At 41.2% G+C, this 26,803-nt stretch overlaps 1 protein-coding gene across 12 annotated transcripts in view; it reads left to right on the top strand.

Moving 5' to 3' along the window:
* Positions 1-26,803, top strand: part of MCF2L (MCF.2 cell line derived transforming sequence like) — a 106,513-nt gene that overhangs the window by 77,596 nt on the left and 2,114 nt on the right. For 7 of the 12 annotated variants that reach the window (XM_033147734.1, XM_033147735.1, XM_033147742.1 and 4 more), the window contains 25 exons: positions 800-916; positions 1,987-2,136; positions 3,404-3,528; positions 3,991-4,105; positions 4,956-5,075; positions 5,194-5,385; positions 6,490-6,681; positions 7,454-7,613; positions 7,710-7,786; positions 10,201-10,277; positions 10,870-10,936; positions 12,222-12,337; positions 13,190-13,259; positions 14,844-14,936; positions 15,043-15,135; positions 15,995-16,120; positions 17,942-18,163; positions 18,326-18,418; positions 18,780-18,858; positions 19,247-19,316; positions 19,906-20,021; positions 22,206-22,265; positions 22,821-22,895; positions 23,326-23,406; positions 26,572-26,690. In XM_033147734.1, the coding sequence (XP_033003625.1) occupies positions 800-916; positions 1,987-2,136; positions 3,404-3,528; positions 3,991-4,105; positions 4,956-5,075; positions 5,194-5,385; positions 6,490-6,681; positions 7,454-7,613; positions 7,710-7,786; positions 10,201-10,277; positions 10,870-10,936; positions 12,222-12,337; positions 13,190-13,259; positions 14,844-14,936; positions 15,043-15,135; positions 15,995-16,120; positions 17,942-18,163; positions 18,326-18,418; positions 18,780-18,858; positions 19,247-19,316; positions 19,906-20,021; positions 22,206-22,265; positions 22,821-22,895; positions 23,326-23,406; positions 26,572-26,690 (2,805 nt within the window). The remainder of the gene's footprint in view (positions 1-799; positions 917-1,986; positions 2,137-3,403; positions 3,529-3,990; positions 4,106-4,955; positions 5,076-5,193; positions 5,386-6,489; positions 6,682-7,453; positions 7,614-7,709; positions 7,787-10,200; positions 10,278-10,869; positions 10,937-12,221; positions 12,338-13,189; positions 13,260-14,843; positions 14,937-15,042; positions 15,136-15,994; positions 16,121-17,941; positions 18,164-18,325; positions 18,419-18,779; positions 18,859-19,246; positions 19,317-19,905; positions 20,022-22,205; positions 22,266-22,820; positions 22,896-23,325; positions 23,407-26,571; positions 26,691-26,803) is intronic. The other 5 variants (XM_033147743.1, XM_033147745.1, XM_033147746.1 and 2 more) reach the window with 3 other exon arrangements.

Genomic DNA, 26,803 nt, shown 5'->3' with positions numbered 1-26,803 from the left:
CATGAACCAATGGTATTAATCAGATCGTTGTCATTTGTTGATGACTGTGCAGGGGGTCGCATTGCCTACACTAGGTGCTCATGAACCCCTGATGTTTTTGCTTGGTGACAGTAGCCACAAAGTGCAGCGTGACAACCAGCCTCCCCCTCTATCCCTGGACTAGGGAAAAATACAGGTGAAACTCGAAAAATTAGAATATCGTGGAAAAGTCCATTTATGTAAGCAATTGTTTTCATTAGCTACTGGAGTTTAATATATGAGATAGACTCATGACATGCAAAGCGAGATATGTCAAGCCTTTGTTTGTTATAATTGTGATGATTATGGCGTACAGCTGATGAAAACCCCAAAGTTGAAATTGTTAATTTGGGGTTCTCATCAGCTGTACGCCATAATCATCACAATTATAACAAATCAAGGCTTGACATATCTCGCTTTGCATGTCATGAGTCTATCTCATATATTAGTTTTGCCTTTTAAGTTGTATTACTGAAAGAAATGAACCTTTCCACGATATTCTAATTTTTCAAGTTTCAGCTGTACAATGTACTACATATTGGAATGAATAATACATTGCATATTTTATTACAAAGTCACTACAACTTGTCTGTATGTATACATTTTGGTTATGCCTTTTGACTTAAGCAATTCCCACCCCCCGTTGCTATCCTATGCAAAAGGAAGCATCATGGCTTGACTGAAATGAAATTAAATGATTGCAAACATCCAAAGCTGTCAAAAAAAAAAAAATCCTAAACGAACCATTTTTCTTTTTGCTCCTGCTGCTTCCATGCTATAGATCATAATGCTGAGCTCACTAGCAGAATTAAATAGCTACATTGACAGAACACAACTAACAGAAGATCTTGGAGGAACTCTAGATTACTGCCATAATAGGTGGCTGACACATCGCACTGTAAGTCATTTCCATTTAACTGGTTGTATCAATGGCCCTTCTGTTGAACACTCTGTCACTATGGGCATAGCCTTATGAATACAAATTGAAGTAGCGTATATGAGAAGATGTTTCAGAAGAACTTGGCCATCCCAGAGAGATATACAATGATTAATGAATTTGGGAGTTGTGACTTTAGAGTTTGGAAATTAACAATATATTGTTAAAAGAGGGTGGCTTTTTTGGTGATAACTCACAAGACAGGTAGAATGCAACAACAAAAGTGCTTTTAAAAGAAAAATTTAGATCTATTAGGTGATATCCATCATTAGTCATAGGGACGCGGGTGGTGCTGTGGTCTAAACCACAGAGCCTAGGGCTTGCCGATCAGAAGGTCGGCGGTTCAAATCCCCGCGACAGGGTGAGCTCCCGTTGTTCGGTCCCAGCTCCTGCCAACCTAGCAGTTCGAAAGCACGTCAAAGTGCAAGTAGATAAATAGGTACCGCTCCGGCGGGAAGGTAAACGGTATTTCCGTGCGCTGTTCTGGTTCACCAGAAGCGGCTTAGTCATGCTGGCCACATGACCCGGAAGCTGTACGCCAGCTCCCTCGGCCAATAATGAGTGCCGCAACTCAAGAGTTGTCCGCGACTGGACCTAACGGTCAGGGATCCCTTTACCTTTATCATTAGTCATAACTGGAGTAGACCTGGATATCATCCACTCAAGTTTCAAACTAATTGAAAAATTCTCTTATATGCACTTAATGAGGTGAATAATGGTGGCGACATCATATTTATAGGTTTTGACATTTCGTTTTAATGCAGCCTTTTTATTTTTGTAAGTGATATTTCTAAAAATGTCAAATGATATCTAACAATAGTCAAACAGAAGTCAACGAATTTAAATAACTTAGGTTCACTGATGTTAGTGGGTCTGCTCTTGAGTTTGACTTAGTCGGCTATTACCACTGATCTGTCACTTTTTATTTACGCTACTATGTGTGTGTGTGTGTGTGTGTGTGTGTGTGTTTATATTCAGTGGCATTTGACTCTTGAGTGTGACTGTGTGTAATGCCTTCATTAATCCCAAAGGCTATAGAGAACTTTGCTCAAATGGTTAAGCAGACTGCTAAAAACCTTCGATCCTTCGGGACAGAACTGGCAGAAACAGAGCTACCAAACGATGTGCAATCCACCATTGCCCTTCTTGCAGCACATACTGAAAACAAAGACAAAATGAAGGTATTCAACTGTGTTATTATATATAGTTTTAGCAATATCTGAGGACATTTTATTGAATACAGTGGTACCTCTGGTTACAAACTTAATTCGTTCTGGAGGTCCGTTCTTAAGCTGAAACAGTTCTTATCCTGAGGTGTGCTTTCGCTAATGGGGCCTGCCTCTGGCGCGCGTTTTCCGTTCGCATCCCGGGGCAAAGTTCGCAACCAGGAGCAGCTACTTCCGGGTTAGCGGAGCTCGTAACCTGAAGCGTTCGTAACCAGAAGCTGTAGTTCAAGTAACAGAGCTTTAACTTGGTTTGCCATACTTTTGCCAGACAGAATTCATGCTGCCTTTAAAATGCTTTGGGCCATCCTTTCCCCAGTTACCAGTACCAGCAAAAAGAATAGTAGCAATGTGAGACTTTTAAGTAGTTTCATTGCATTTTATCATTTCTTATGACAGCATTTCTTTCTTTCACCTCCTTCCCCCACAAAACCCCAAATCAGTGTTTGGATAATTAATTAATTATCCAATTAATTAATTAATACTTGTTGATTAATTAGGAGAATTTTGCTCAGGGGGTTTCACTTTTAAGCAAATGTGGTGAGAGAAGTTTTTTGGCGCACAGCTAGAAAAAGAGAAAGCCGATGAGTCAGAATTTAAAAAAGACACACTAATATCAACTTAATTGAAAATCTAAGTGATTGTATTGAATGTGATGTGTTAAACAAAACAATTGTTAGATGTTTTGCTTTTTTAAAAAATAAATAAATGTAGTGTTGGTTGTGCTAGGATTTTTGCCAGTGACGGTTTTCAAAATATACTTTGAAGTGTTTAACCCTAACTGTTGGGCTGCAGGGAACAGCAGAACTTCAGTCGAAACTTAGAAACCTAGCAGGGCTAGGTAGGAACAGGATGGGGTGAGCATTGTACTGTTGACACTAATGATGCTGCTTTGGTTCCAAAGGAGATTCGGTTGTTTGTTTTGGAGCCAGCCAGGGTCCCAAATCTCTAAAGTCTCTTGTCTGTATGTATGTATCACCTGCCTTTGGGGATAAGTTTTGTGAGGATACTTAAGTGGTGGTGACCAGGCTTCAGGCTTTTCCTTCTCAGACAGTGGGAGGTGAACAAGGCAGCGTATAAATCTTTTAATGATGCAGTTCCAGTGGCTTAAATGGTACAACAATAGACTACTCGTCTCCAATCTCAGTTTTCACAAAGCTTGAAGGTGCACCCTCGGTGGAATTGTTAGTGGGGGGGAAGTCATAGCCTTTTAACTTTTCTACAGGAGGATCTGAGGATAGCATTAATACAAGGACAAGATATTCTCAGAAGTATTAGAAAACCGGTTTTTGAAAACTCGGAGTACAACATGAATCCGGATCAGCTAGAAAATCAAACGACGGTGGAAAGGTGAGGTAAACCTGGTGCTTGTAGCATGTATGTTGTGTTGCATGCTTGTTTCCCCCTAAAATATAATCAAATAAGCAGCCAGAATTAATTTGCATTGCAGACAATATGATCAGTCTAGGGAACTATTGATTAAGCCACTATTGGCAAATCGGCTGGGTCAATCTGAAGCCTCCTATATACCAGCTGTCTTCTGGATGACAAGTCACAGTGGCCATGGCAAAGTTTCTTTCAGTAGCCATACGAATCAAAGATCAACATGCCCATGACTAAACAAATAATGCTTCGGTCTCCCTTCCCTGGGGGTGGGGGGTTGTCTGTATGAAACTGTTTTATTCTGAATTCATGTTATGGGTCAGTGGGCCGCAATAAAGATGATGATAATGATTTGTTTCCAAAATAAAAGTAAATGTTCTATTTCACTTACAGTGCGCTGGATAGAGTTATTGTCCTTTTCTCTTTTAGGCTTCTAGCTCAACTAGATGAAACTGAAGCAGCCTTTGATGATTTTTGGTCTAAACATCAACAGAAGCTTGAGCAGTGCTTGCAACTTAGACATTTTGAACTGGAGTTCAAAGAGGTGATGACTTTTAAATATATATATATAGAGAGAGAGAAAGAGACAGATAGAGAAACAGAGAATTGCAGAGTTGGAAGGGACCACAACGGTCATCTAATCCAATCCTCTGCAATGCAGGAATGTTTTGCTCAACATGGGGCTTGAACCCACGACCCTGAGATTGAGTCTCATGCTCTACTGACTGAGCTATCCTCAATGCAATTCAAAGTCAACAGCCAGTAATATTTTGTTTGTTGTATTACTTTGCTATTGTCTTGCTCTCTCTCCTCTGCCATTCACTAAATTAATTTTGCCTTACGTAGTACTATCAAAAAATATATGTCAGTTTTATTTATTTATTAGTGTTCATAAGCTGCTGTACGTTATAACAATTTCAGGGCTGGGTGAAATAAAATTAAATGTAAACCATAGCAATTCCAGTGTTGTAACTGAGAGCAGATGAATCAATATCTACAGAATATTATAGGTACAATAATAAATTACATTTGTGACCTTCCATAAAGTATGTCATTCACCATCTAAATATTGTTGACGTAAGTCCTACAGCTTCACAGCTTTGACTTCACAGAATCACTTCTCAAAGTTTCAAATCGACGTTCTGTGATTTAAATATATGTGACACAAGAAAGCTGTAGTGAACAGCATCTTCAAAAGACACCTTTTATATTTCAATGTATACATGATTATTACTCTCAGTGAATGAGATGACTGGCAGCTTTTCTTTGTTGGTGTGACTTAAAAAAATGAAGACCTTGTTATATAACTGAGATTTATGAAAGAGGTGAAACTTGTTCCCTCAGGTGTGTAAAATTCCACACTTTCATTTACACATAGCTATCTCTCGTTTCAGGTCAAAGCAGCTCTTGATAGTGTATCTGAGAGGTTATCACATTTCACAGAAGTGGGAAATAGCTGTTCACATGTGGAGCACATTCTGAAAGATCTCGCCAGCTCTGAAGAGAAATCGCATGTAAAGATTTGACGTTCCTTCGTATGCCATGTTTGTTTGTTTTTTCCAGTAGGCTGCCCTTGTGAAGAGATAATGTTACAGCTTATGCTTTCATTTTCTTAACCAATTACTTTCATAGGAGATTTTGGGAAAGGCCAAGATGCTGATCTCTAAAGGGGACCAGTTTATACAAAACAACCATTATGCTGTGGACTCCATTCTCCCCAAGTGCAATGAACTCCAACATTGCTGTGATACCATTGCCACTGCAGTGAATAAAATCAGGGCTTTCTTGAACCAGTCGCATGAGTTGCACAGCCGGCTGGAGAAGGTAGGCCCAACTTTACTGATTTTGCTCATAAAATTGCAGGCATGTGATGACCCTTCCTGTTGACTACTGTAACACAGAGGGAGTAGCTCCCCACAACAATGGGGACCAAAATATCCAACTAAAGAGTGAGACAACTTCATTTATTAGAGTGACAGGCAACAGAAACATAGGAAGATGTATTATACTGAAACAGACCATTGATTCACTTGCCTCCCCTTCAGCTAGTGGATCAGGACCCACTACAATCATACCTCATGTTGCGTCTGCTTAAGGTTACGTGTTTTTGTGTTGCGTACCGTGGCAACCTGGAAGTACCAGAATGGGTTACTTCTGGGTTTCACCGCATGCGCAGAAGCGCTAAAGCATGCTGCGCACGTGCGCAGACACGGCAATTCGGCTTGTGTCCAGAATGGATCCTGCCTGTAACACGAGGTTCCACTGTATTGAGTTGCAGCAGTCCTGCCACCATACAGATATATAATCTGAGATCTGAAAAGGTCGAAGATTACTGGTCTACACTGACTGCAGAATTGAAGAGAGGTTGAGGCATGGAAATGGGGGTGATCTGCGTGCAAGGGAGAGTTCAGAACAGTAAAGAAGGAGGCTACAGGGGGAAAGGGAGTGAAGGTGAAAACGGGTGTGCAAAATGGGTTTCAAGAAAAGGGAGTAGGATGCATGGGAATTGGGTTGAAAGTGAAAGCAGGGGTGTTAAAGGGTCTGAAGAAGTGGAGGGGATGCTGACTTCATAAGTGTCACATGGTGAAGAGGCTGCGCTGTAGTTGCAATGTGTGGGAGGAGAAAGATGGGGGTAGTTTCTGTGCAAGGGAGGGGTTGCACAAAAGGAGGTGGGGGAGCCATGGGCATGGCTTGAAGGTGAAAACAGTTGCAAAGCAGGGCTGCAGAAACAGAAAAGAGAAGCGGCTTTGGAAATGAGGTTGGAAAGGTGAAGCTCTAGGCGGTTCATATGGGAAATATCAGGAAATTGGCAGGCAGAGTGAATAGGGGTGCAAGCCAGGGTGTGCGTGTGTGTTACTAAATCTTTTTCCAATTCAAGGATATTTACTTATGTGCCTTTTCTTCCTGCCTCATTTTGTACATTTACAGTCCATGAAGTGGTGTGATGAAGGAATTTTCCTGCTGGCTTCACAGCCTGTGGACAAATGCCAGTCCCAAGATGGAGCAGAATCCGCTTTACAGGAGATCGAGACGTTTTTGGAGACGGGTGGAGACAACAAGCTCATGGAACTGAATTACCTGTTCAGAGAATATGAATCCATCCTTAGTGAGGAATTAATGGTACTCTTAATGCCAGAATTTAATAATGAATGGAGTATTCAGTTATTATGCCAAGATAGCTTTGCTTTCTCCAAAGGAGCCAAAACCCGTGTCTTGCCCCATCATGAGGCACAGGTAGTCCCAAGTCTGTCCCTAAATTAAAGCTGAGGGGTTAAAATACTTCTGCAAGGATGTCAAGATAGCTACAAACACGTGCATATTTATAAGAGCCAGAATATTGTGGATTCCCACTCACAAACTGGCTAATCTCTGTCTGAGCAAAAGCACCTGGTCACATGGGGTGACCAGTCACTGGTTGCTTTTCCTGCTTGGTGAGTGCCCAATCCTCCAACCCACGAAAAGCTTTTCATGGGACACTCCAGACCAGCGTGTGGGGCTGCTGCTATGGAAAATTTCAGCTGCGTATCTGTATGTAAGTAGGATAGGCGACTAAATGCAAGCCAAATGTGTATCTTGCTATACGATTTGTTTAGGGAACAAATAGGCATGCAGCTGGACTACAGAATCAGAATTCAGATGCTTAAGAGTATTGTCCTAAGAATCTTAAATGTGTGAAAATGTTACTCATTTTTAAACCCAAGCATGTTCTTCATTATACATTTTTGTATTTAAAAAATAACCCAAAATGTTATTGTTCCAAATCATTATTGAATTACTGAAAATTAGTGCACTACGGTAAAGCAGTTCAGTTTATAAATAAATAAACAAATAAACAAATAAACACCATGGGCTTGCTTTTAAAACGATGGTTTAATTTTGGCTTCTACTACAGGAGCACATACAGAAAGTTTTTCAGAAGCAGGAAAGTATGGAAGAAATGTTTCAAAAGAGGCGCGTCAGCCTTAAGAAACTGGCAGCTAAGCAAATGCGTCCAGTTCAGCCCGTGGCCCCTAGACCAGAGAACTCTCTAAAATCACCTTGTCCTTCTCCAGGTAAGCAGCTGGCTTGCTCAGAACCTGTTGAATCCAAAAATAACCGAGCTTATGACTTGACTGGCTTTCAATGGTTGGATTTGTTTTGCATACCAGGTCTTCAAAGAGACTCTGAAGAGTCGTCCAGCCCTGACAGTCTCATGGTTCGAAGAATGAACATGAGAAGAATAAAGGTGTGTGTGTGAGAGAGGTTTTTAAGCATGTATAGACGCGGGTGGCGCTGTGGGTTAAACCACAGAGCTTAGGGCTTGCTGATCAGAAGGTCAGTGGTTCGAATTCCCATGTTGGGTGAGCTTCCGTTGCTCGGTCCCAGCTCCTGCCCACCTAGCAGTTTGAAAGCACGTCAAAAGTGCAAGTAAATAAATAGGTACCACTCCAGTGGGAAGGTAAACGGCGTTTCCATGCGCTGCTCTGGTTCACCAGAAGCGGCTTAGTCATGCTGGCCACATGACCCGGAAGCTGTACGCCGGCTCCCTCGGCCAGTAACGCGAGATGAGCACTGCAACCCCAGAGTTGGACACGACTGAAGCTAATGGTCAGGGGGTCCCTTTACCTTAGATGTATCAAGGATGGGGAATCCTCAGGCCCGGGGGATGTCAAATACAGCCCTCCAGACCTCTATCTGACCCTCAAGACCAAGCCCCTCTCCCCAAGACATATCTCTCACCAGTCCTGCACCCTCTTTGTAAGTCTTTGCGTGGAAGGTGTCTTTGAACTCTGATGACGCTGGATGGAAGATATAGAGGGGGTGCATGTAGAAACTAACCTAACACGCAGAACTGTCATTCCCATCCATTGCTCTACTCCCTTTTGTCTCCGGCTCCACCTACTACAAGCATGTGGCCCCATTGTTTAAAATGCAAGAACGCAGTCCAGAATTGAGTGTAACCCAAAGGGCACAGCAGCTGAGTGCAGGTCCCAAGAGTCAGTCATGGGCAGAGAAGTTAAGTCAAGTTGCAACAGTCTGGGAGATGAAAGTCCTGTATTGTTCCAAGAACTACCAAACTAAACTGAAGGCTTACATAGTCTGGTCTTGGCAAATCCCACTCAGGACCAGCTACAAGGATTTAATTGTGCTCTTTGCTTCCCAAAAGCACCTTCCTTGAAAGTTGCTCTGTTCCCTTGGGCTTTAAAAGGACTGTCATAGGTAGGACTTTCTGGTGTCTGTGCTGTCTGGGTCTGGGAGGCAGCTCTTTTGCCACAGATGAAACAAGGGTTTGCCCTGAGGATCTTTCCAGGGAGCCAGCCTTGTGAAGTATCTCCCCAGCTGCTGAGGTCTTCAGCATCGGTAGTGGGGTTAGAGGATTCCTGACTCTCTAAGGTCTGAGTCTTGGTTGGAGGATGAATAGTCAGGGTCAGATCAGGGTCTGAAACAGTGTAGATTATTTTATTAAACACATTTTAATACAGTTTTTCAGAGGATCAGTAAACACATGCAGTCATACCTTGAAAGTCGAACAGAATCCATTCCGGAAGTCTGTTTGACTTCCAAAGCGCGGGTTCTGGTTGGCTGTAGAAAGCTCCTGCAGCCAATCGGAAGCCCCACTAAACATTTGGCACCCCAAAATAGTTTGCAAACCGGAACACACACTCCCAGGTTTGCGGTGTTCGGGAGCCAAAATGTTCGAGAACTAAGCTGTTCAAAAACCAAGGTACGACTGTATAAAGATTTTTTTTTTTTCTATTTTAAATCAGGAAACAATCTAATCCCAAACGGAAAGCAGGAAAAGCATTTAATTTCAGTGCATCCTTGGCCCTACTGCTTGTGCAAAACGATTCCGCACACGCACATTTCCCCCAGCAAAAATCAAACCCCCTCTTACTTGATTCACCCAGGCCATGCAATACATTTTGTGTGTGTTCCATGTGAAATAATACAAAGTGAGAACATCAAAACAAGTTGACCAAGTTTTGCAACTTTTGTATACCTGCTTGAGCCTCCACCTCTGCCTGTGTTTCTCAGTGCCAAACTAGATGTGGTGGCAGAATATATGTCTCTTTAAATATGGGTCTTCCCATTCACATACGTAATAAAGGAGTGTGACTGCCATTGTACCTGTAGCCATGTTAGCTTGCTGGCTGCTCTTTTGTTCCAAAGTGTCCTCTGGAAAAGTGATTTGCAGTAGAGAAGCAGGACTGGGGGCACCACTTCCCCCCTGAAACATTAAACACCTCTGCTGTTGTGTTCTCAACTCCCAATGGAATTTCAAGACCATGTTTGCCTTTGCAAGTTTGGAACGTCACATGAAAGAAAGCATCTGAGCAGTGGCATTTAGAGTAAGATTGGCAGGTAGGCATAAGATGCAGAGTGTTAAAGACAAACATATACACACCCTACCTACTCTGTTGCAAATCCCCCTCCCGAAGGTACTTTGGAGAAGAGACAAGAGCATCAGGTTAATAATAATAATAATCATAATAATAATAATAATAATAATAATAATAATAATAATAATAATAATTTCATACCCCACCCATCTGGCTGGTTGCAGTGTTACTTCTGGTTTGACCCTAAATGGTCAAACCATTTATTTGATTTGTTGCTTTATCTATGGTGCTGTTGACTTTGGAAAAAAAATATTTTCAGAGAGAAATCAATGAAATCCATCAAAACAGAGGTGGATCTGTGATGGATGATGAAGAAAATCTAGCTGTGTTAAGAAAGTAAGTACAACTTTACATATCAGAGCAATATCGTACAGTTAGCATGTTAGAGGCTTCTCCAGTGGTTACATATTTTATGCATCTAACCTGAGATTTGGTTGATCTTAAGCCCAGGGGTCAGCAAACTTTTTCAGCAGGGGGCTGGTCATCAGACCTTGTGGGGGACTGGACTATATTTTGAAGAGGGGGGGGGGATGAAGCAATTCCTATGCCCCACAAATAACCCAGAGATGCATTTTAAATAAAAGGACACATTCTACTCATGTAAAAACACACTGATTCCTGGACCGTCCGCGGGCCGGATTCGGAAGGCGATTGGGCCGGATCCGGCCCCCAGGTCTTAGTTTGCCTACCCAAGATCTAAGCAAATTCCCTGAACGCATCCCTGTATAACGCAGCAGCAACGTTTAGGTAGGGCGTTATTTGGTGGTACTAAGCTGCTAAAATACCATTACAGTTCTTTCATTTTTAGGAAACCACACAGCTCCTACCATATGTATCAGAGACTTACTCATGATCTCTATTGTCAGTAAACACATGAAGACTGATTCGAGGAGCCACATCTTGACTAATCTGTTTCCTGTGTTCATAGACATGTAATGAATGAACTTCTTGAAACGGAACGAGCGTATGTGGAAGAACTTCTGTGCGTTCTTGAGGTAGGTATTTGAAGCCCCATTGCAGTGCTATGTTTAATTACAACGCTTGAGCAAACTTGCTGTGCAGTGCACATTCCAAAACTGTATGTATGAGTACCAAATGGTATTAGGATTGAGTTAATGGGGGGGGGGAGGTTGTGGGATTTTTGCAGTGAAAGGTTTTCCATGCTCCCCTAGAAAGAACTCCCTTTTGTTGTGGAATTGGGACCTTCCTCCACTCTCTTGACAAAGCACTTACAAGAGGAGGAATCTCCTACCTAGCCAGCTTTACAAATTCCTTGACATGGTCATCCTTGAGTGGCTTCTGCAGCCCCTTAAAGAGAGGCAGTCTGCACCTCCGTTTGGATCACCCCTGGGTGGTGCTTGTTTAAAATTTGTTTGGCTCTCATGCTTTACTTCACATTTACCTTCTTCTTCTTCTTTTTTTACAACTGAAGACAGCTTCCCGGTGCAGAAATGTTCTTCCTTCCTGCCATAATATTTGGAAATACTTCCCATATAGGGCCATCACATTTTGCATCTCCCAAGTTCCTGGTGATGAAGGATGTGGAGGCAGAATTGGGCTTTGTCCATGTACCTCCTAATGTTGTAGTATGGAAAGGAGAATTAAAATGTTGTTTTCATCAGTGTGCCTGGTGGCATAATGCATTCTATTGCATTTCTGCCTTGTTTCGCTTTCTAAGCCAGGTTCTTTATATGAACACAGGCAAAAGGAAAATCTTACCTAGCTGTACTGAATGAAGAGTACTTAAAGTGCAAATTAAAACAAGTTTGTGCGTCTTTCCTGCTGTGTGGAAGTGCTAAAGAATAGATCTGGCTTTGTTGCCTACAGCAGATGTCATAAACAGGAACTTAGGTCAGGAAGGAAGAAGAACAATTGGCTGGAAAGGTCACGATATGGGGATCCATAGTCATTGTGGTGAGCTCTGGATCCAAAACACTGGAATTATCAGTTGGATGGATTTTTATAAATAGTCTTGAATTTACATGCAATTCAAAAATACATTCTGATTTTTGTAAACTTCCTTTTTAACTAGAATATTCTCCAAAACTGTTTATAAGACGGCAGATGTGTGTGTTTTTGTGCCCCCCCCCAACAGAACAGGGCTTGAATTAAAAGGGTGAGCTGATGTACTGGACATTGAATAGTCTCCCTGCCCCCTCGCAACGATGTTGAAATATTGCTGTGTGTTTATCAGCTTTGAGCAGACTAGGCTTGCTGAAGAAAGAGAGAGATGTTGGAACTAACTGCAAGCAATTAATCTGCTTGCCTTTTGTATTACAGGGCTATGCTGCAGAAATGGACAGCCCCTTAATGGCACACCTCATTTTACCAGGGCTTCAAAATAAGAAAGATGTCTTGTTTGGAAACATGGAAGAAATCTATCACTTTCACAACAGGTTAAGATTTGTGGCCCGTGCACACAATTTCTAGTCATACTAACAGAAAATTAAAACAAACACATTAGAATATATTCTTTGTGATTTTAAAAAAAAAATTCATTGAAACCCCCAAATTACAGTGGTACCTCTGGTTATGTACTTAATTCGTTCCGGAGGTCCGTTCTTAACCTGAAACTGTTCTTAACCTGAAGCACCACTTTAGCTAATGGGACCTCCCGCTGCTGCTGTGCCGCCAGAGCACGATTTCTGTTCTTATCCTGTAGCAAAGTTCTTAACCTGAAGCGTTATTTCTGGGTTAGCGGAGTATGTAACCTGACACATATGTAACCTGAAGCGTATGTAACCCGAGGTACCACTGGTTTTGCAGACTCACAGTAGTTAAGCTCCTTTTTAAAGCAGTAGTCCACAAATCCATTGCTTCAGCCTTTTCCACATTGGTTCTTTGTCAAAACCCCATGGAAATTACTATAGGGTTTGCACCCAATCACTCTTGTGTAAGTACTTACCGTGGTTGTCCCATTCCTTTTGCTGAAGCTTATTCATGTACTAAACTATGGTTTAGTATGATATGCAAATATAACCATAGATTCCTGAGGGGTCTTCTTTATGTAGTGGCCACTATATTTAAGTGTGAAATCTGTAAAAGAAGTAAGCAGTAATGCTACTTTGAACTTGGTGTTCTTTTAGATTAATCTAACATATAACATATTAGATTAATCTTCATATAACAGCTCCCTGCTTCTAAGATTTCATACAGTATATATTAAAAGGTAGAGGAGCATATGCTGTAGATATTTATGGATTGTTTCTCCATATTTTTCAAATAAAATAAAATTATTTTCTTTGCAGAATATTCTTAAGAGAACTAGAAAATTACATAGAATATCCGGAACTGGTAGGAAGGTGTTTCCTTGAAAGGGTAAGTAGTACGAAAATGAGGGTCATAGTTTTTGTGTTTGACGTTTCATTGGCAGAATAGTTTTCATTCTGGCACCAGCAATATTAGGAGAAATTATGGCATGGTTACAAGTGCCTAATTCAGTCATAAAGCTTGTACATATGGTTAACGGTGAACGTTTTACAATGAATGGGACAAAAATCATATGTGTGCACTACCAGTTTTAAGTGGTCTATTGCAGGGGTGGGATCAGGATCTAGTGGGAAATTGCTGAATGACTTGCAGTAGATCCACAAAAGTTTTTGGCTCCCAGTTATGCTGAGCCACTATTTCGCATCTGTCTCTGGTTGGTGAACCTTGGGAGTTCTCATGAAAAACTAAATAGATTCCACAAACCTGAAGTATGCCCACCCCCTGATCGAGAGCATAGTTGTATTGCTAACTTGATCATTCTTCCCCAATAATGTCCATACTGCAAATGTCTTATCAGTGGTTCCCAACCTTTTTTGGGCCATGCCCCACCTAAGCATCTCTACAATCCTGATTTCCCCCCCAAAAAAAAAACATATAATTCTGATTATTCAAAAAGTGAACTCCTATTCACGTGGTGGAACCCTAAACAGCCATTAACTTGGTCTAACTCATTCTCAAATTGCCCCCCGCCCCCGTTGGGTGTGTGTGTTGGGAACCACGGGTCTAGGCCTTCGTGCTGAAACAAATGCCTATTAGAGAGGAAGATTGGAATTCTGAGTTCTGCTAGCTTCTAGGAAATTACAGTAATATCAGATTTACCCAGTTGAGTTTTGCTGTTGTGGGCAATGTTGTGTAATACCAGTCCAGTTCAAGGTGCTAGTGCTGGCAAACATAGCCCTAAACAGCTTGGGACCCAAGTACCTGAAAGAGCGCCTTCCCTAGTGTCAGCCCTCTTGGGCCCTACAATCAGCAGAGAATGCCCTATTGGAAGTGCCACTGCCGAGTGCTGCCTGGTTGGCATTGTTATGAGACAGGGCCTCCTCAGTGGTGATTCCCTGTTTGTGGAATGTCTCCTCTGGTGAGGTGTGTCTGCCCCCTCTTTATAACCTTTTAGGGTGGATTTTAAAACATTCCTGTTTCCCCCAGACGTTGGATGGCTAAAAAAATTCCTGGCAACCTTTAAATTATTAGCTGTGAGAGTATGTTTTTTTTTAAAAAAAAAAATATTTTAAATATGTTATTTTATTTTTCATAGTATTGTTTTAACACTAATGTGCTCACCAGCTGAGGCTCCTTAGGGAGGAAGGGTGGGGTGTAGTTATTAAATAAATAATACAGGGGTTTTGGGGGGGGAGTTCCCACAGGAACAGAGACATGAATTAACCGGGGGGGGGAGTTACTTTGCATGATCTAATGTCAGCTCAGTTTTATTCAATCAGAACAGCCATACATATTTCATTCCTCAAGAGTTAGACCCATTAAAAGCAATTGACTTAACTTAGCCATCTTCTTTCATTTTATTGGGTCTCCTCTGAGTAAGACTTAGTCGAATGCCCATTGTAAGTGTGACAGTTTACTTCATAATTGCCTGAAAACTTAAAACTTTTGTAATAATTGTTTTCTCTCATTCAGATGGAAGACTTTCAGATTTATGAAAAATACTGTCAAAATAAACCTCGATCTGAAAGTCTGTGGAGGCAGTTCTCAGACTCTGTATTCTTTCAGGTATTCTTTATTTTACTGAAAACACATAATTAGTTGATTACTACCTTTCTCATTGCATCTCATGGGAGGATTTTTTTTCCAGTTCTTTATTCAATTATATTTATAGGAGTGTCAGAGAAAACTTGACCACAAGCTGAGTTTGGATTCCTATTTGCTGAAACCTGTTCAAAGAATAACCAAATACCAGCTTTTGCTAAAGGTAGGAATATAATATTGTTTTAGCCATGCCCTTAAGTTAATCTCTAAGTGACTGTGATTTAGAGCAAATGCCCACTATGAGTAATTCCGTAGTTTATAGCTTTGACAGTGTTTGCAATTTGCAGCATCCTTTACAGTCTTCATTTACAGTTGCCTTCAGCAAGATCGCAATGAAGTGAACCATTATGAGCTGACAAGCTGAGTCTGGGAGATAATGGGCAGGTTCCCACATAATGCTGAGCTGTGGTTTGAGGTTATATGCATGAACCCCTTGGACTGGAGCATTCCCCTTTCTTCTTTTCTCCTCTCAGCACAGCTGGGAGGGGGGTCAAAATGAGATCCATTTTCTCTTTCTCAATTTCCTGGTTTTGTCATTGCATCTATCTAAACCAAGAATCGTGGTTCAGAATAAATTCTAGTTTAAGCAAGCACACTTCGTAACCCAGATTATACAGTAGTTAACTTTGTTTGGCAGTTGACTAAAGTTTATTTTAAACCACAATTTCTGACTTGTCATGTACCAGCCAGCAATCCTAGAAAGAGAAATTGAATTTTGGTTTGTTCCTTCTGCTGCTGCATGTGAGGTTCATGCAACATGTACAGATTAGGTTAATCATTACGTGTGAACCAGGCCAATGTCCATACTAAGGTCATATAAGAAGTGCTGAGAAAATATGGTACTTGAACTAAGGTCTCCCAGCTCACTGTCTGCAGTTCTGCCCTTCTCAGATTGCAACCTTATATTTTATATTGCCGTCTCCATTTATTTTATGGCATATAGTAGTAGCTCCCCTGTCGTATCTAGAGACTTTTGTTGCTCTGGAGATTCATAAGGTGCTATATATTTACTTCTTTCACAGGAAATGCTGAAATACAGTAAAAATTGTGAAGGCGCAGAATATCTTCAGGAGGCACTGACATCAATATTGGGAATTCTTAAAGCAGTTAATGATTCCATGCACCAGATTGCAATCACTGGCTATGATGTAAGTAGTAGCATTAAAATTTCACATTTTAGCGATACATAATGCAAGCAGTGGTGCCAATATTTTCTGCAACTGTTTTCTCCACCACCACCACTTACCTGAAATGATGGTTAAAACTACTGAAAGAATGCAGAAGGAAGAAGCCAGTTATCAAAAAATGCCATCCTACAAGATTTGTTCCACCTCAGTCCATTTCAGACTACAGCTTCCTTCTTTAGAAGGCATCTTAAAAGTTTCCTTTTTTATATAGAATAGTTGCAGCAGCTCAAACATATATTTTTGCCCTGTATTGCACTTTTACTAATGGTACTAGATGAGCTGCAATATTTGTCGAAGCTGCTTCTGCTGTTCTACAGTGTTCGAAAGTTTTGAGGTTGCTGCTGAAGAAGGACCTTATTTCAAAACACTTTCTGTTAGTTAGCACTTACAAGAAAATGTTCCCCCTTCTTACATTATTTCTGGTGGCATGTCACTTAGCCTGTGTTTGGTGTGTGTCGCTCGCCCACAGAAATTGATATACGCATCGATTGAATTTTAGAATGGAATAGAAAGCTGCAGGGTGGTGTCAGGGAACTGTCCCCTGCGCAGCGCAAGGTGGTGGAAGGGCTCTCGGGATGCTACAGAGAGCCCCGGTCCCACCTGACAAGCAGCACCTCCTCTGGCAGCCGAGGGAACAGCGAGGCTTCAAGCGGGGAGGGGCAGGCTTTTCACAGTATGGAGGGAGAAGGCTCTGAGGATGCTGAAGAGCCCTCGCACTCCTCTTGCTCAAGGGGTGAGGAAAGAGAGACGCAGCTTCTGGGGCCCCAAAGGTGTCGAGGGGTGAAACGAAAGGATGGGAGGCGGGGTTTCCGTATACCGAAGCTCTTTTGTTGGGATCAGAACCGGAAGGGGCCATTCCCGAATTCTGACAATGCTTGATACAGACATAAACTTATTAGCTCTGCACTGTACATAGTTTACACAATAAACTATGTTTTAAAGGAAACTCAGAGTTTTGCCTGCTTACTCATGAGCAACCAACAGAGGACCTTACAGGTGGTGTTGGTGAGAGGACTTACATAAAATAGGTTTTTCTTCTCTCTGCTGCCCCACACCTTAATTCTGGTTCCTGACTTTTAACATTTAACTTTTGCCATCCAAAGCCCTGAGAGAAGGGGAGACTAAAACTCTGAAACATTTTTGGTTAGTTCATGAGATCCAGCAGCCTTATGTAGCAAGTCCAGACTTTGGATGTTCTCCATTTCTTCAGGAAGGGACTGTTCACTGGACTTAAGAGGCAAGACCATAGAACCAACCCACCCAGTTGCAGGAGAATAATGCAGGCTTAGGACCAGCTTCAACTAAATTGTTCCACCTGGACAAGCCAACATAATTACTTCTTCTTTAGCGATCACTCCATAAACACGGTTTTAACAATGCATTCGTAAGTGACTGTAGAGGCGAATTCTGGATCCACACCAGTCCAATAAAGTTGATGTTGAAGAATCATTGATTTGATACTGGTGATCTTTGCTTCTTCCAGTACACTGGCATTAGTTCGCCTAGTCCCCCTAGTGCAACAGGACTTTCTCTGCTTCTCTTCCCCACCCATGTGCATCCCCCACGCCTTCCCCAAATCTACTCAGGAGGGTCAAGAGAACCCTGAGAACACCATGTTGGGGGAAGGGGAGGGGAGATTGTTCTGTCTGGCAAATAGAAATGAAGGCACATTCTCCTTAGCACAACATTTAATTCTACCCGTGGTGCCGCTCCCTTTGCTGGTCTTCCTTTCTAAATATTATTAACAAAGTGTAAACAGTCTGCTTTTTGTTTTGTTTTTAGGGAAACCTGAATGAACTTGGCAAGCTTCTGATGCAGGGATCTTTCAGTGTATGGACTGATCACAAAAAGGGGCACTCGAAAGTCAAGGACCTGGCACGTTTCAAGCCAATGCAGAGGCACCTCTTCCTTCACGAGAAAGCAATACTGTTCTGTAAAAAGAGAGAAGAAAACGGAGAAGGATATGAGAAAGCACCCTCATACAGCTTTAAGAATTCCTTAAATGTAAGATTTTTTTTTAAACAGACAAACAAACAAACATTTTAATAAATAGTAGAGCAAAAGTAGTAACATTTTGTCTGCAGCAAAACACACACACACACTACACACACACAAATAGCAAAGGTGTCATGCCAGATGTCGGTTTAACATTCCTTTTGTTTTCAGATGACTGCTGTTGGAATAACAGAGAACGTCAAAGGTGACGCTAAAAAATTTGAAATCTGGTATAATGCAAGGGAAGAAGTGTATATAATACAGGTAACCCCCCCCCCAAAAAAAAAGATTTTAAGCATTGTGCTGCCTTTTAAAGGCAGTTTTATGCAGGTGTAGATCAGGGGCGACTTCCGGCGCCGCGGAAACGAGTCCCCGCGCCACACTGTGCTGGTTTAGAGTAGTGCGCAGGGACTCGCCGAGCAGGTGGCTCGGTTCAGGGGCAGCTTGTGGGCCAGTTAAACGACCCCCGTAGGCCGCTTGTGGGCCATGGGCCTTAGGTTGCCAACCCCTGGTGTAGATGTTCTCTTTGAGGCCTGAAAACATTGGTCCTGCCTGTCTCGTTTCGAAATGTCTTAATTTGTGGCAAATAGTTGGCCGAATTTCTACCTTTTCCTTTTTGATGCAGGCTCCAACCCCAGAAGTCAAAGCCACCTGGGTAAATGAAATTAGGAAAGTATTGACCAGTCAGTTACAGGCATGCAGGCGTAAGTCTTTTCTTTTTCCCTAATATATCTGTCAATAGCAATGTGGCTATCAGTATGATGGCTGCATTTAGTTTCCCTAACAGACACAAGCGCCTTCCATTGTATTTTGTGTGGAGAGATTAAAGATGCTGCAATTGGGGATGGATGCAAAACTTCCCAATTGGGGTTGCTGCTAATTTGCTTCCAGTTCGGAACCAAAGTCCCACAGTTACTGTCAGAGTTCTGTTTGTGCTCAGTTTGTTGTAGTGTAATGGGAGCCTTATAATTTGGTCCCCCTTCAGTATTTGGTGAGAGCTCCAGACTTTGCACAGAACTTCCAAAATCTGAACCAAAGGTTTGCAGCTTGCCTGAGGTGCTTTGATAGGCAGGCTTTCTCTTTTCCTTACAGAAGCTAGCCAGCATAGAGTTCTAGAACATACACACAGTCTCCCTTTACCTGCATCGTCTAACAATACCAGGTAAGATGCCATCTTCTCCACAAATTACTTTATAAAACTTGTGATTCATCGGGTACTCTTCCAATTTCAGTGTTTTCTGCTTTGCCTGTCTCTAAAACCATTTATTTGCTTTTAACTTACTTGCTAAATATTGCAGTGTGCGAGTTTAAATGCCTTCTTAATCTACATATAGCTTTTACAAAACAGCAGAGAATGATGATCCCAACCTTTGTACACATGCATTTTTAGAAACTTTCAGGTTACCTGCACCTTTACCTACCTCGCTGGCAGGCAACCTGAAACATTCCCTGCAAGTCTCAGCTTAAAAATAACTGTGTCGGGTACAAATTTGTCCCTTCATTTTTATTCTGAAATATTTATTGTAGATAATAGGCAAACAAAATACCATAGTGTGTAGTATAGAACATCTCTCCCTGTACCCATTAAGTGGGAAAGTGTGTCTAATTTGTAAGGTTGTCTCTTGCTTAAAAAGAAAAAAGAAAGGAAAAGGAAAAGTTTGTTTTACTTGCTCTGAGATTGTTGTGGTTATCTTGTAATGGGAACAAGTGAATTGGCCCTTAGTGTACTCTTATATTTCTTCCATGAACAGTCCTTCAAGAAATGAGGCAAGGAACACCAGAAAACAGGAGGAGAGAAATGCTGGTGTTGTAAGTCCTGATGGATGTGTAACCTCAGTAGCACCAAAGTATCCTGAAAAAGGCAAAGGTAAATTTGAAGTACCCTTTGGTTATTAATGTGCATCAATTACTGTAAAGTGGAATAAGTTGTGGCATAAAAGGAGTTGTAACCATATTTTGGCCAATATGTGATCATATTTTGTGATGTCAACTCTTGTCATAGATAAAATCAACAGGTGTGCAAAAATAAAATTTAAAAAATTAATTTTTTTTAAGGTAGGTATAGAACAAATATTAGCTAGTTGGTTCTGTTTAATATCTGTTCAATAGCATGCCTGTCTTAAATCCCGTAGAAGAACCACACTGATTTATTTGCAGGAACCTATTTGTCTCCATGAAATGATTCTAAATGTGAACAAGTGGGTGATTCTGTTAATTTGTTCCAATTTCAATAATTCTTCATAAATGCTGTGCTTTTCTGGCACAACCTTCTGGTTTACCTTTGACTCCTCTGTTCTTTTCCTTTATCCTTTCCCTCTCTGTCTTCATTTTATTGAAGATACTATCTCAGATTCTCTCTCTCTCTCTCTCACGCGCACACACACACTGTAATGTACAGTATTACTAATCCCCAAAGCCAAAAAAGTAAATTTTACAAAGCTAGCTGGTTTATTTTTGTTCAGTACACACTGTACTTGCCACTGTGTGTATGTGTAGAAATATTGGCTTGAATCCAAGGAAGAGGCCTATTTGCACCATTCCAAAGAGTCCTTAGACCCTCTAGATCAGGTTTTTGCAGGGAGTTGGCATTGAATGTGCAGGAATGAAAGGACTTGGAAACTTTGCCCACAGTACTTAGGACTCAAACCGTTAGGATCTGTGTATTTCCAAAATAGTTATTGTAACTTCAAAGCCTTAACTCTTGGTTTTTCAATGCCCCGATTAAGGACTTGAAAAATTCAAAAGGACAGCTGTCAGGCCTTGAGCCGTGAAGCTAATGTAAAATATGAGGCTAAATAGAAGGATTGAAATGATTTTTGTTGACAAGATTATAAAGTTGCTTTAGCATCTTTTCATTAGAGCTTCCCAGCCATAAATAACCCAAACTTTCAAGCTGCTTTTCTGTTCAGATAGGAAGACCTTGCTCCTTATTTTCCTTTTCAAAATACTCTGTAGCAGGAGACCTGGAGCTGGGAGGGATCTCCACAAAAAAAATTGTAAGATGTGTTGCACACCAACCAGAATGCTTTTCTGTGAAAACTTCATTTGTGGTAGGGATTAGGGGGTGGGGTGGGGGCAGTATTAACCTATCAAGTCCTTCCTGGTTATTAAGGGCTGAGATTGTACTTGGAGATAAACGCAGTGTCTAGGAAAGTGAGGTCCAAGCTGTATAAGTTGGAATTGGCTTAATTTTTGCCAGATATTTGGAGGCAATTAATGCAGTTTTGGGATCACTGTCATGAAGTGTTCCCAGTGGACAACTCCTTCCACTCTTTCCTCGTGTTCCAAGGTTGAGCTGCTGTGTTGTGTCATCTCTAAAAATACTTACCTGGGAAACCCAGCCAGATGGGCAGGGTATAAATAATCAAATCAAATCATCATCATCATTAACTCTGTTACTGGAGAAGGAATGCACTTGCTTCCTTCAAGAAAGCTTTTTATCAAGATGAGCTGTTCTGTGTGGTTTTTTAAGAGACCCTTTTGAAATGTTATTTTCACAGGCCCCTAAGGAAAAGAGGTTGTGTGTTTTCCCCCCCCCCCCACAAAAGGTGGGCTTAGTCTTGCTCTCAGAGCTGTTATATCTGATAGCATTTTCCTTTCTACCATTTTACATGAAAGCATTTTAAAGCCCTGCCCTGGTCTGCTTTAAATTATGCTCCTTGCATGTGACCAGTGATTTGGTTGTGGGAGCCATGTGCACACCTATATGAGTGCACAGTGGTTCCATACTGATAGTGAATAACTTATCTAAATTGTCCAGGAAGACATGTTGAGATGTCATTCACACTATAACCATGGAGCTATTACAAGTAAGTAAGTAATCAAAACTTTAATACAGTCAAAGACCAGCAGAAGAGCTATTACAAGATTGAAAGAAGTGACCAACATTATGCATAAATTGCTCTGATGGAAAACAAGTGGGTTTTTTTCTCTCTCTCTCTTTATCAACCCCATTACCTTTGAGTTCTTTCTGGAGAAGCTGCCAATGAGTGCAGCCAGCTACTTAAAGTTCATATAGGTAAGCACTAATATTCCATGCTTGCCTTGACAGAAACAGCGTCTCCTACCGCTAAAAGCCAGACTTTGCCAATGATCCTTCTTTCACGACCAGGTATTGATCCAGGATTTAGTTTCATTGAAATAAAATGATATATGAATACACAACGCTGACACCAAATCCTACTCATATCAAGTAAAAAAGAAACATCGTCACCCCACCCCACCTATCTCCCCGTCCCACCCACCTCTCTCCCCCCTTTTTTCTAATGTCTCAACAACACGGATTTGTAAAAATGTTATATGGAAAATACGAGAGAGACATTGCACTACCTTTGAAAATCTTTAATAAAAAATATTTTTTTTAAAAAAAATGATATATGAATACAGAAAATAAAGAAAATTGCAAATTAATTATAAATTTGCTACCAGCTTTTTAATATTTGTACATAAAACCACAAATAGGAACTTTTTTATTATTCCTAGATTTTAAAAATGTTTTTTTCTTGCTTTTATGAATACCAGTTAAAAGTATGAGATTCTATTTTTGTTTTCCAGTCTAAACTCAAAGGTAATTTGCATGCAACCCACCTATTTTTCTCTCTCTCGAATTCTTCAATATCTCTTTCTTTTCTCTCCATCTCTTTTTTGCCTGTTTGCCCTACTGCAGCTTCTCCTACCAGCCCAGACAAAAACACTAAACGACATGAAGTAAAGAGTGATCCAACTCCTTTGGGTTTGAGAGGTAGAGTGGAGCCAACTTTCCAAACTTCTGAAATCGCAGAATCCTAACAGTAGCATGCGCTTCGCTTTGACTGAAATTGCCACACCTGGTAGCCAACAAAGCAATGCAATTTTCTGTGCCTTCACTTTGTTGTTCAGGGACAAATGTGCCAGGAAACCACATTGTGTGAAAAGCTGAGAGATGAGGAGTAGAGCTGGGGGCGGATAGGTTGTTGCAACATATAACCCGATAAAAAGATAGCAAACATTAGGAAGTGGGGGGAGGGGGGAGAGAGAAATGATAGATCTGTGTTTGATAAATAGTGCAAGGCTATTTCATTTTAATTATGATTGAGTGGAATCTAGTTTCCAATTTCAAGATCAGGGTGGAAGGTGGTATCACGGCAACAGCGTAATGCACTGGGAATATTTATTATTCAGTTCTTTCACAGATGCAAGTTCTGTGTTAACTTGGAACAGGGCCAAGTGGGTCAGCACTACTTATCTTTTACTAGCAGCCCAGCGCAGGCAAGGTAACGTATCTCTTCTGGGGCCACATGGACTTTGTGCATGGTGTGATGTGTGCTGTGACTCGTGGCTGCTTTTAAGGGCTTGCTTTGGCTTTCCCCTAACATCTTGTAGTGTCACAGATGACACGAAGCACAAGTCTTTCAGGAACTGCCCCAAAACTGAAAGCCTCATTTTGGGGAGGGGGATAGTTGTTCCATTTTACTCATTTATAACTAGAATTGGGAATTGTTCCTTCTTTTTAAATTGGTTTTCAATCTGCCTGGAATCTTATTTGTATGCCACCCTTCCTCCAAAAAGCTCAGGACAGCATCCATCCTGGTAGTCCCTCCACATTCCATTGTGTGGGGTTAATTCCACTGAGGACTTGAGTGGGATAAAATCAGAGTTTCTAGCATTGTCCAAAAAGCAGCATGATTTAGACTGGGACCCAGGATCCTCCCTCCCCAAATATTGTGCCTATCTTTCAGTCTGTGACTAATAGCAGTTTAGGGGATGAGAGAAGGGTAACTTGCTTTGCAGAATTATAGCAAAGGGTTAATACTCCCCACTCCACCCCAAGCTGCTTTTTGAACCAGGCAATGACATCAGGGATTCCAGTTTTGGAACTCCATCAAATGTATTTTGGTCCTGAAAAAGAGACCTAAGGCCAATCAACGAGCACCTTAATGGCAGAGTGGGGTTTTAAACCCAAAGTTACCCTAGTCCAAGTGCAACCTTCTATTCACTATAAAACTGTTCTTTATATCTTTAAGAAGTCCCTTGTTATGATTAGCATGGGCAGTCACAACCACTTTTCGAGGAGTTGTGCTTCACCTGTGTCCCTTGTGGAAGCTGGGTCATTCAGCATCTCATGACATGAGAAGGGCAGGTTTTGCCTCCATCATAACAACAACAAACTTTATTTATTTGCATAGCCTACAGGCCATTGCATCAGCCTCCATCATAACAGGACCCCCAAGTGTAGCTTCCCACATTTTCCACAGAAGTGAATGGCAGCCATTCACAATTATATGGGTAAATAGCTATACAGTATTTATTGGCAGCATAGGGCTGGGGGAGCAAACATCCCAATGACCTTCTTTGGGAAGAGCAGATTCTGATCCACCCCAAAGAGTCTTGCCAACTGCTGCTCATTTAATTTGCCTAATTGTAATTAATGGAAGGCATTGACAATCAGACTTGTTTTAATCTGCAGAGCAGCGCTGTAGGTTTCATTTCTTGCTCACACTAGGGTAATGTGACAGAGAAGAGATTACAAGGAGTTCATATGGTATCCTTGTAGCTGTGATGAAATGGGTTGTTTTTCAATAAGTAGATATGGAAATCTGTTGTGCGAGTTTTATTTGGGATTCTTTATTTAGAAGATGAGATACTCAGAAATAACCACAGTAGCTTTTAGTCTACTCTCAGTGAAAAATATAAGTGTACCATTGCCAACATGTGCATGATTTGTTATTGTGTCAGTTGTTGTGTCCTGTTGTGATGATGATGTATGATGCAAATGAAGGGATTTTTCACATTGCAGCTCTTTGGGAGGCAGAGAGGGAGAATTGGTAATTGATTTCAGTATAGAATTGTTCAGCTTTAAACTCAAGCAAGTAGGCACACGCCATATCTATGCTAGCACATAGGCGTGAAAAAAGAAAAACAAAGACGAGATCAAATTATATGCTGCTTTGTTGCAACATGGTAAACTAAATACATGTTTTATTCATTGGAATGGATATTCATGACCTTTCAAAGGGATACTTTAGTGATCAACATGAAAGCATGGAGTTCCCAACCTGATAAACAACTAGCGGACCATAAATCTGTGTGAAAGTTCTTATCCTAAATTGCACTTGGAGTAAAGTGTCGTATTCCATTGCATTTTGAGCCAGATACACTTGGCAGATTAAAAAGTGTACCAGTTGGAAGCACACTGTGATGTGTTTGACTAATCACACCTGTCTCCCGCTGTTTGAATTACCATTTGTGAAATAAATAGCAGGACCTTTTTGTCTTTTTTTTTTTTTTGGCCTTCTGTTTTCTTACCTTTGTAAGTTTGTGTCACCTAACAAGAAATTGAGGAGTCATCAGGATGTGTTATCTATGCTAGCAGTGCCATGAAAAAACAGGCTGAAGTTAATCACCAACAACATGGAGTGGCTAACCATTTTTGGCCCAAAGACTACACTCATCCTTGTCTAACACTCCAGGGAATAAGAGTTTGGATTTGATATCCTGCTTTAACACTACCAGAAGGAGTCTGAAGCGGCTAACATTCTCCTTTCCCTTCCTCCCCCACAACAAACACTCTGTGAGGTGGGTGGGGCTGAGAGACTTCAAAGAAGTGTGACTAGCCCAAGGTCACCCAGCAGCTGCATGTGGAGGAGCGGAGACGCGAACCCAGTTCACCAGATTACGAGTCTACCGCTCTTAACCACTACACCACACTGGCATCTGTGAATGTCACTCCTTGAACACTCTCATAGCCTCCCTGATATATGTAGATCATTGCCCCCTCCCTGCTCATCAAATGAGCAATCGGATGACTTGAAACAAATTGCATCCCCATAAGGATGTTGGGGTGAAGTATTTTAAACCCTTCTGTTCACCTCAATGCTGTATCTACATTGTGGGATTTTTTAATTTTTCCTGCAACCCCAAAATCAATGGGGTTTCAGAGAACCAGAAAAGTTTTCTTGAGATACCTGATACCTAAGGTTAGCCATCTCTCATTTATAGGATCTAATAAATTTAGTAATAGTTCGGCTTGGGGAAAAACATTGGATTGGATCCAGACCCATGGATTGAAATCAATGGGACTTATTAAGTCCCATTGATTTCTTTGGGTTTACTCTAAGCTTGACTTAAGTCTGGATCGAAACCATTGTTTTTTGGTTAGGTTCTCATTTCTTACCTGGCTGCAGTTGGTGGTCTCACCAGCAGCCTATTAGCACCAAAACGGCATATCGCTTAGTGCAATTGAATTGGTTCAAAGGATATCTACTGTTTTGTTGTAACTGTTCAAAGTGTATCCCGCGTTTTATATAGAAGTCACAACTAAATGTCAAATAATACTTTTTTGAGTATTTTTAAAAAAAGAACCTTCATGGCTATTATATCAAAACAGTTCAGTACTTGCTTGAGAAGCTTCAATAACAGTTGCTTGTTTGTTTATTAAGGATGGTCTAAAACATCTCAGTCACTTGATGCTTCTGAAGAAAATGATGGCTGGTCCAGTGCGGAGGATCCACTTAATTCCTCAGATGCAGAAGAAGAAGTAAAAGCAGAGAAGAAGCTGGTAACTTAATATATTTTCATGTTTATAGGAGGGAGGAAGATATAATGTATGAACCTGGTTGCAGTGACTAATCTCCCATAGACCCCTTGGAGATGGTGTCTTTGGAAATCGGT

Source organism: Lacerta agilis, chromosome 4, assembly GCF_009819535.1.
Source record: "Lacerta agilis isolate rLacAgi1 chromosome 4, rLacAgi1.pri, whole genome shotgun sequence".
NCBI lineage: Eukaryota > Metazoa > Chordata > Lepidosauria > Squamata > Lacertidae > Lacerta > Lacerta agilis.
The sequence above is the reverse complement of the archived record's forward strand: the minus strand, read 5'-3'. Positions and strand labels throughout refer to the sequence as shown.